This window comes from Arachis hypogaea, chromosome 5, assembly GCF_003086295.3.
Source record: "Arachis hypogaea cultivar Tifrunner chromosome 5, arahy.Tifrunner.gnm2.J5K5, whole genome shotgun sequence".
Taxonomy (NCBI): domain Eukaryota; kingdom Viridiplantae; phylum Streptophyta; class Magnoliopsida; order Fabales; family Fabaceae; genus Arachis; species Arachis hypogaea.
Window position 1 is genome coordinate 41,062,796 of NC_092040.1, and position 10,422 is coordinate 41,073,217.

General features: G+C 32.3%; 1 protein-coding gene across 2 annotated transcripts; it reads right to left on the reverse strand.

The window, feature by feature from the left end:
• Positions 1 to 3,793: 3,793 nt before the first annotated feature.
• On the reverse strand, positions 3,794 to 6,955 carry LOC112801430 (uncharacterized). Of its 2 annotated transcripts, XM_025844146.3 has the most exons (4): positions 6,701 to 6,936; positions 6,151 to 6,230; positions 5,569 to 5,708; positions 3,794 to 5,422 (listed from the first exon to the last, which is right to left on the reverse strand). In XM_025844146.3, the coding sequence occupies exons 3-4, from the start codon at positions 5,660 to 5,662 to the stop codon at positions 3,894 to 3,896; spliced, it is 1,623 nt and encodes a 540-aa protein (XP_025699931.1). In that variant the 5' UTR covers positions 5,663 to 5,708; positions 6,151 to 6,230; positions 6,701 to 6,936; the 3' UTR covers positions 3,794 to 3,893. The 2 variants fall into 2 exon arrangements, with proteins under 2 accessions (XP_025699931.1, XP_025699932.1); XM_025844147.3 differs by lacking the exon at positions 6,151 to 6,230 and having other exon boundaries at positions 6,701 to 6,955.
• Between the last annotated feature and the right edge of the window lie 3,467 nt (positions 6,956 to 10,422).

Below are 10,422 nucleotides of genomic sequence, written 5' to 3' on the forward strand. Positions count from 1 at the left end.
CAAGGAATTGGCGGTTGATGAAGGTTATAGGAGACTAAAAAGGTCTAAGAAATTAGGGTTTAGTCACATATAGTTTGCCATGAATTGAATCTTGCATGATTAAAATAGTTGGTAAGAAAAGTTAATCCGAAAAATAAATATCTCTGAAACCTTAACTGTTTTCTCATATATATTTCATAATCCGTTTACTGCTTGCTTTCTGATATTCTGAATTTACTGTTTATACTTTTGAACTCTCAAAACACCATTTTCTGTTTGTCTAACTAAGCAAATCACTTAACCATTGTTGCTTAATTCATCAATCCTCATGGGATCGATCCTCATTCACTTGAGGTACTACTTGGTACGATCCAGTGTACTTGCCGGTTAGTTTGTGAGTTATAAATTCTACACCAGTATTCTAGAAGAATGTGAATGTATATAGAAGTATGAATAGTAGTATAGAATAATCTAAAAATATTTAGAAAAATATGGTAGGTTAAATATTTATAATGAAGGTTATGAACACTCGATCAAAACTGTTGATTAGATATAATTCTAACCATCCATTGAGGAGGTGGATGATTATAAATCGGGGGTTAAGAGTTAGAGTTTAGGTGTAAAAGTCATTTTGTAACAAATACTTGAGTAATAAAGTGTTATTTCCACTAAAAGTTTATTTCTCTTGTGCTCTTAACTTTCTTGTTAAATATTGAATATTAAACTGACTTAATCTTACCTTAAAAGGTTAAATAAGTTCAAGTGCCGGTATAATAATGTTAAAGTGTATCTAAGACCGTGATAATGTGCTAATCAATAAAATTTGATGTTAATCCTTATGATTTCTTATCTTGTAATTTTAAAAATTCTTTTAAGTAGGTTTTGAGTGTTTTTACGTAAAAGAATAATAAAAAAGTAAAAATAGATTGAAGTTAATATATGTTGACATTAAAAATATATTTGTTTAATGTCTTATCAATTATTATTATATAATTATTACAAAAGAGTAGCAGAGATTCCAAATTCTAAGTATAATTTCATAATATTATTAAATTAACTATTAATTAGTATTTATTTTTAAATTTAAATAATTTGTTTATTAATTTATATTTATTATATCATATATTTAATAATTTATTAAAAAATATTAATAAATATTATAACAATAAAAAAATTTAAAAATAAAATAGTATAATTTTTTTTTAAATAGATAGATATCTGCAAATAGACTTTTGACCGATTTGATATCAAAATTATGATATTTTATATTTTTATTTGAACGGATAAAATTAAATAAGTCTCCGACCAATTTGAGTTGGTTTATATCCATTTTATGTTAGCACTTAATAATCAACTCAATTTATTAACGTGACACGTTAACTACTTTTTTTAACCGATGATAGTAGTACGAATTAGAGGGCCGCGTTATCTGATAGAAATCAGGATCAATCGAAGTAGAATTTTTTTAGGGGTGAGTACGGGTAATGGATATTCGATTACCCATCTGAATTCGAATCAAATTAATGAAATTAGTTCTGAAATCAACGGGTAATTGGATCTAATCCGAACCAAACCAATGGCTATTTCTAGTGATTGATTCGGGTATCAGTTATGGGAGTGTGGAACTCAAACCAACCCGTGAACTCGATTATATATTAATTAAATAAAAATATATATATTTCTATCACACTTTTGTATTTAGCTTCTAATATGTTTGGTATTTAATATGTTTGGATTTTAATGTGTTTAGTTTTTAATGTATTTGGTGTTTAACATATTTGGATTATTTCTATTGATGTTACATATTTATTGTACTTATTAAATTTTTAAGATAAAAATTTAGATTTTTTTTATGAATTTTAAAATCATCAGGTACACAATTATCGAATCGAACCAATCCGTTCTTAATCGATTTGATTTGGTTTGAGTACATACACAAAAAGTTATAAATTCGAACTAAACCAAACTAATTATATTTTAATTTGTTCGGTTCTAATTTTACTTTAAACTCGAACCAAATCGATCCGTACTCACTCCTACTTTTTTCGTCAATAATCTTATAAGAAAAAATGGATAGGAACAGATTAGTACCTTACTTTAAAAATAAATAAACTCAAGATTCAATCGCGGTAAATCAGCTGTGCATCAATCAACAACTCATCATCCATTTCTTAACTCTTCGTTGCATTGTCTTGAATAGTTGAATTATTAATTTATTATCGTTCATCTGTGATGAATTGCATGGAGTCATGAACATCTGAACTGTACAATTTCATTTTCGAGTAAATACTAACTTTGTGGTGGAGGAGCCATAATGCAATTGTCTTATTTTCGTTTAATTAGCCTAAATAATTCTATACAAATGACTCAAAATTTTAAAGGAAAAAAAAAACATTTTCGAAAAAAAAAAAGGGTAGCTTGTGTTATGTTAATTGTTTCAGAAGTAACAAGCTCCCTTTTTAAATTGTCCTTATTTTTTCAACTAACAATGAAAATTGAAAAGCATTCTCTTAAACGAGGCTATAAGTACGTAATCACAATCAAATTGTTTACTAGCTTTTCAAATGATTAAATTAGTCTTAGTTTTAAACCAATCTTTAAATTGGTCAAATTAATCTTAACTTTAAATCGTCAGCTGATGCGAGCAAATTATTAGGCAAGTTGTCATAGCATAAAAATTATTCCAATTAAGTTGGTTCCTTTTCAACTAAATTTTCAGGTACAATTTGGATGAATTAAAAACTAGAAGACTAAATGTTGGTTTGGATTAACCTTTTCGAGTGAAAAAAGTGTTTTTTTTTTTAAATTAAGTATTTTTATTTAATTTAAAATCTATTTAAATACGTCTTTTAGAAAAAATATTTTTATTAAAAAAATGTATTTACTTTTTCTAAAAACTAACACCACCTTACTTTTAAAAAAATAAAAACAAAAGATATTTTTAATACTTAAAAACTCTTTAAAAAATTATGTAAATATGAAATAATTTGTCTAATAATTTTTTTAAATTAAAAAAATAAATACTTTTTTTAAAAATCAATCCAACCTTAAATTGAATCAAAAATCAAATTTCAAGACATTTTAAGTATTAACTCGTTAATAAAAATTGCTCTCAACAATAAAGACTAAAGAAGTCTACGAGAACAAATTACTTTATTCAAAAAAATCTTGATAAATAAGAGACACTCGCCTACTGGGATTTTATTAATTGATTTCATGAATTTTTTTTAATATAAAGGCTAAAAAATATTTTTTTATTTTTAATGTTTATAATTTTTTTTAAAAATATTCTTGTCGTTTAATTTCATTCGATTTTGTTCTTAACAAAATTATCCCTGGATATTAATTTTATTTAAAATATTTGGAACAAAATTAAAAACACCCAAAAATAACTGACACAAATAAAAAATACTGAAGACAAATTATAAAAAAGTTAGAGACAAAATCAAATGAAATTAAATATTAAAAATATTTTTAAAAAATCATACTTTATCAAAAAATAAATTTAAAAAATCATAATAAGTATATACTAAAATTAATTACTAATATAGAATACAGATTAAAATATAAAATATATATTAAAAATAAATTAAATTTAATATGTTTAAAAAAATATGGTTAGTGCTTAATTTTAATTTACAAATAGAATTTTTTATTAAAAAAAATCAGGGCAATGGTTTAACGGGATTTCGATATATAGAAAATTGGCCACCATGCTTTTGAATAGTACGGACTGCGGAGGCAATAAAAGAGGGAGAAAACAAGAACACTAACTTTCTACACGGTGACTCATTCTGCAAACGGATCACAAATATTTGGGGGAATAACGAACTGATTAAAGTTCAAATATTGGTATATAACATAAATCCGGCATTGGTTTGTAAAAGAATAACCTGGATTTATTATATTGCTCTCTAGCCTCTGCGAGTCCTTGATACAACGTCCATGAGAGTGTTATAACGACTGCGATGATAATCGATTCCCAGACACAGCTGCCTAATGGCCTCCCTCTTCTCCTCAGCCAACTTCAATATACCTTGGTCTTTCTCTTTCACCAATTTTTGTAGCTCTCCAATAGTATTCTCAAGTTGAAAAACATTTGTCCTTAGATTCTTCTTCGCTAGTTCCTCCTCTCTTGCCTTTTCATCTAACTTCTTCACCATCTGCCTCAAATCCAACTCCTGCTTCTTTTTATCCTGTAGTTGCTCCTCCAAATGGTTTATTTTCTCCTTCAGTTGCACTTTTTCCTTGTTCATCTCCCTGACAAAGTTCCTTGCAATGTGAAGCTCATGTGACATGTTTGAGATATAGTTCTCATAATTTTTACACTCATCCTCAAATTTCCACATAATATTTTTGGTTCCAGTCATCACACTGTTCACACTTTCTTTAATGCCAAACACAATTTCCTGATAAGCATCCTCCTGAATAGCAATAGTTGCTGACAATTTGGCAATCCTCTCTTCAAGTGATCTCTGATCGTTATGGAACTTCTCTTCTGCTTTCCTGAAGCCCTCCTCTTTCTCACTTAGCAATTGATCAGCAACCCGGAGCTTTTGGTTTGACATACGAAGCTTAACCTCAAGGATGCTAATATTCTCATGTAAAGTATTAATTTCATCTCCTTTCTCTTCAAGGTCTCTTTTCAAGTCTTCTGTTGTTTGTTCCAAATCTGCTATCATCTGGTCCTTTGAGCCAATGCCTTCATGAAATTCTTCTGTCATTACTTGGATCTTCTTCTCTGCCGCTTCTAGTTTCGCCTTGCATTCCTTATACCAATTATCTACTTGCACATACTCTTCATTTAACTTCTCATATGCATTTTCTCGTTCTTCTTTCTCTTTCTGCAACAATAGTAAGTCTCTTTGCAGGTTGTTAACTTGGGTAGTGAGCACCATCATTTGTGCTGTAGCTTTGTTCATCTCTTCCTCCGTTTCAGTTTTCTGAGCATGTAGTTTACCCATTTCGGCCAGCAGATTGTTTATTTGAGATGACAAATCTGCTATTTTAGAAGACGACTCATTCTCAGTACTTTCAAGTTTCTTCATTAGATCCTGTTTCTCTTCACTTGTCACTGTCAACTTCTGATTTAATTCCGCAACTTCCATCTGTGCTGTTCGAAGTTCTTGCTTCATGCCATTAATTGTCTTTTGAAATTCATTTTCCAGTTGTCCATTTTTGCTGTCTTTGTCCATTGAAGAATAATCAGAATCCGAGTCTGAGCTGGAAGAAAAACTCTCCTTTCCTTTCTTGCCAATGATCTTTTTCCTCAACTCATCTGTTAGATTATCATACTTTGCATAGAGTGATTGGTATTGACTGTGGAAATCCTCTATCAATTTAACAAGTGATTCCTTCTTAGAAAGTTCTAATGGAGCATCATCCTCTTCAAGATGTTCATCTTTAACAAGTTTCAATATTCTTTTCACCTTCTCTTGAATTTCTGTACAAAAAGAAGGAAAACACCAAATCATTAGTCATATTATCAATTTATCATCATAAGGTGATATACAAATAATAAATTGGTCATCAGTATATTCCATGTTGTTTTGTTGCACATGTCATGGCTAATCTTGCTAAAGACTTTACCTCCTTTAGCTCCTTTCAGCTGCGCTTCCTTTTCAGGGTCGATGTAGCTTTTAAATAAAGATTTCATAGAATCTCTCAACCGATGTTTCACCATCTTCTCCGCAGAGCTTCAACTTTTCTTAGCAGCTCGTCAAGACAATCTGTTCTCCATGTAAGTTTTTAACCCAGCATGTTAGGAGCTTGAATATTTAGTGCTGCTGTTTTACATTTGAGCACTGCAAAGCTTTAAATATTTATATATTTTGTATACAATTTAGCATGCAATAGCTTCCTATAACACTAGCCAACTTCGGACTAGCAGCTAATAATTACAATCAAGCGCTACGTCAACATTGATGAGAATTTCCTTGTGACTCGAAACATGATAAGCAGCCATCAATTTCTTAGGTATTTGTCCTTCTAATCGATAATTACATGAAAGAGGGGAAAATATCAGAGAACATTATGCCATCGAGAACAATGTATGAGACACGCACCGCATTTACTACTCAAAGAGTTCGAATTTGAATTTCTAGTAGAGTGGTTATCTTAATCAGTAACTTAGAAGTTAACATTACTCGCCAATAAAATCCGATGGCGTACCTCGGGTATTCTTTTCCTTTCTCTTCCACTATTTTCTCTCAGTTTTTGGTTATGCTCTAAAAGCAAAATCGCGGCGAAACCTACAGATAGAGGAGGAAACTAATATTAACAAGAAACAACACAAAAATCGAAGAGCATATATATAGCCTACAAGCTACCGGTGACAATGAAATTACTAAATCCACTGAAATTGAATTCATGCACTAGTTTTCTTTTTATTGAAACATATCTCAGCAAATTTACTGAAACCAACTGTTAATCCTTCACAAATCGTCATCATGGAAAATTAATAGCAGAAAAAGATAATTTAGATAAATAATCAATAAATCAACATGAGATGAGCTTCCAAACAGAACTAACAGAGGTCGAGACGAGATAAAGAAATCAAAGCACGCATGAGTTCAGCTTCAAGGTAAACAAAACTCGATCTGATTGAAATACGAGAGTATGTAAAAGCCTCTTTCGTCGGAAGATCAAAAGTCAAAGCAAAGAGGACGAGAATTGAAATAAAAATAATCTGAAATACGGTAGAAACGAAGGTGTTGGTTACCTGGAGCTGGAAGTAGATGATGAACTTCGAGAAAATCGAAAAGAGAAGAATTTAGTGTGAGGGAGAGAGTGTGAGCCAGTGAAGTGAGAAAGAACTGCCTGTATAATTAAGATTTGAAAAAGAAATTGAAAATTGAAGCCGGTTTTTGTTTGATTGGAGGGCTCCAAAGTCCAAAAGACGCCAGCATTTTGTAGTATCTCGAAATTTTCATAAATGGAACTTTTTGACAGCTTTTCACGTGTTGCGTACCATGGTGAATTATTTATTATCATAATGCCACTGTGGCCTTAGTTTCTGCCGCGTAACTTCGCGTAGTGACTGCCGTTATACCCGTGTGCCTACCGTTTCTAGCTAACAAGTTACTGTCACACAGGCACATCAGAACCCCGTTTCAAATTCCACACCGGTTGCTTAACCGTGTAGACAAAATAAAGTTTGCGAAATGATTGCTGTGGCTCATATAAGGAAATTATTATTTGTACCAAGAGGCAGTAAAATTCTTCTTTCCTTGGGAAAAAAATTCAACAACATTGACCATGGGTGTTGCAAATGCTATCAATTGTATCATGTAGGAGTTTAAAAAAAATAAAAATAAATGACCATTTGTATCCATGACAAATGAAAATGCTGATATTTGTATTTATGATAATCTGAAACTAAAGTTATATCCATGATAGATGTTTTCTGTGTGACAAAAGTGTCCTGACTTGGATCTAAACTTGGTTCGTGAGAATCCAATCCTACATGGCACTCCCTACCTTATCTTCAACCCCTCTCTCTCTTACTCATACTCTTCAACCCCTCTTTGCTCGAATTGACCCAAAGTCCCAGGCCATAAACTTGGAAGAATCTAAGAGCCTTACCTCTCGGACAGAGTAAAGAAAGTTCCATGGGCTTTCAAGACCTCTAAGATGGTGAAAGTAACAACCCATTGTAATGCCATAGACATGGCTAAAGCTCTTGAATTCTATCTACCTTTTCGTTAGATCAATTCCTATACTTTTCTAGTTCTTATAATCCTTCAGAGTAAAAAACTCAAGGCAAAGAACTCAAAGAGACTTGCTTTTATTCGAAAATGGAAGTTCTGATTCTCGAAAAATCAACTAGTTCTACCAAAGCAATCTGTGATTGAAACAAAAATAAGAACCATATTCAGTATTTCACACAACCATTCTCATAAGAGAACTCATAAATGAGAGAATCCAAATCCAAAAACCAAAAACAGAATATTTGCAATAAAGGGTATCAATATATAATATTAGTTCACAGATAAAGCATGAGTTCTCTCATTCATTCCAGCACCATCGGCGTCAACCTCTCCTCCTCCGATGCTGATGTCGTCAACCAAAGCCTCATCGAGGAGACCAACCGCATTCTCGCTAAGATCCACTCAGACTCTGACCCCGACGACAACAACACCCCTTTCAGTCCCAACGCCACCGCCGCCTTCTCCCTAGGCCCCAAGATCTCCGATTGGGATCAACAACGCCAACAATGACTCCAGCAAAACCCTGAATACCCTAATTTCGTGAGAGGTAAAGCTCGAATCTTGCTCCTCACTGGTTCACCTCCAAAACCCTGTGATAACCATCTTTGGATTCTCTATTCCGCCGTAAGAAAAACTCGGCGACAACACCAAAAGATCAAACATTTCCTAGTTCAAGTTTAATGAGGCGAAGGCAGCGGCGTTGTCATCACGCAGTTTGCAACCATAACTGCGGAGAGCTCAGAAGGGATGCTGAGGATGACAGAGTAACAAATCGTTCATACAGAAATATTGTGGGAGGGAAAGATAGAGCGCGCATGGATGGCTTGGCACTAAGTGTAGACATAAGAGTGGGTTTTTGTTGCAGATTTGTGGAGAAAAGAGTCGTTGGAGTGCAGAAGAGGAAGGGGAGGTGGAGAAGGTGAGGATGAAGGAAGAGTGGTTGGAAAGCATGAGAGTGAGAAGGGTGTCCTTGATGGAGTCAGAGGTGGTGGGGAGGGAGAAGAGGATGGCTTCATCGGCGTGAAGAGCAGAGTGGATGGTGAGGGAGCGAGTGTTGAGGAAGAAGGGACCAGAGTAGGGTTTGGAGAGAGAGAGTGAGTGAGTGAGAGAGAAAGGGGTTGAAGATAAGGTAGGGAGTGCCACGTAGGATTGGATTCCCACGAATCAAGCTCAGATCTAAGTTAGGACACTTTTGTCACACGAAAGACATCTATCATGGGTATAACTTTAGTTTCAGGATATCATGGATACAAATGTCAGCGTTTTCATTTGTCATGAGTACAAATGGTCATTTATTCTTTAAAAAAACGAAAAGTATAGGTAGAGAATAATATTGCTCAACAATATGAATAATGGAGTTAAAAAAGTAAATTAATTTCAAATTTAATTAATAGTATGAATAAACTAAATTTAAAATTTGTTGTTTATGTTATTCAAAAAAGTTATTTATTATCTAGTACGTTATTCTTAGAACAATTAAGAACTATGCATGCAAGCTACGATAAAGTTATAATTTTGACTTAGTCAAAATTGTCAAGTTACTATTATTAAATATATAAGTACAACTCAAGTTTAAGTGGAATAAAACAAAAGAAAGATGAAGGAAAAAAAAAGAACATAAAAAATATATAATTGAATTTTTTTATAAAAATCAAAACAAGAATAAATACAAATGGATAAGAAAGTCACTATTTGATATATTTGCCAAAGAATTATGGCATTGATAAAATGATGTCTAATTTTTATTATTGATAAGTTAATCTCTAAAAGATTTTAAAATTTGACAAAAATAATCTACCGTTAATTAAGTTATCTGAAGTTAAGATTTAGGAATGACGTATAAATTAACAATTATAATAATTACAAAAATTACTCCCTTTTAATTCTTATAATTTTAAAAACAACTCAATTTCAATTTTCTAAAATCTCTAATCTCCTTTTCTTTTCCCTTCATTATTCGTCCCGGTTCTCTTTTCTTGGGTCCCTTTAGGTTTATCTCCATCTCTATTTCTACTGGTTTCCTTTCTTTCCCTTGCTGTGAGTCGAATAGTGTGGGTTTCAATTTCGATTGTTCTTTTCTTATGCTCTGAACTTTTTCTCTAGAGCTGACAACATTTGCAATCTTGTAAGATTTATCGGCTATAGCTACTCCTACTCCTCTTCTTCTTCTCCACCTTCTCTTCCTCCGATGCATTCGAAGTCGCAAGATTTAGCTTTCAGTTCCACTCATTAGTCAATGGATCCCAACAGGAATGAACAACTATACAAGCATGATGTATTTCTGAGTTTCAGAGGCACTGATACCCACAACAATTTCACCAATCATATTTATTATAACCTTATCAAGAAATGAGTTTTTGCCTTCAAGGGCGACAAAAGGCTTAAAAAAGAAAAATCTATCTCATTCCAGCTCATGCAGACCATCAGAAAATTCTCCTGTTTTTATCATTGTCTCTCAAGTGATTATTCTGCCTCCACATGGTGCCTTGATAAAATGGCTACCATAGCTCAATGCAAGAAAGAATTTGGACAGAAAATTTTTTGATTTTTTATTATGAGATCCTTCCGATATTTGAAAGCGGAGTGGGGTGTATGAGGATGCTTAGGGAAGAAAAAGAGAAAAAAGGGATTAAGATTTTAGAAAATTGAAATTGTGTTTTAAATTTATAAAAATTAAAAGTGGGCAATTTTTTATAATTATGATAATTGTTATCTGATACGTTATCCCTAAACT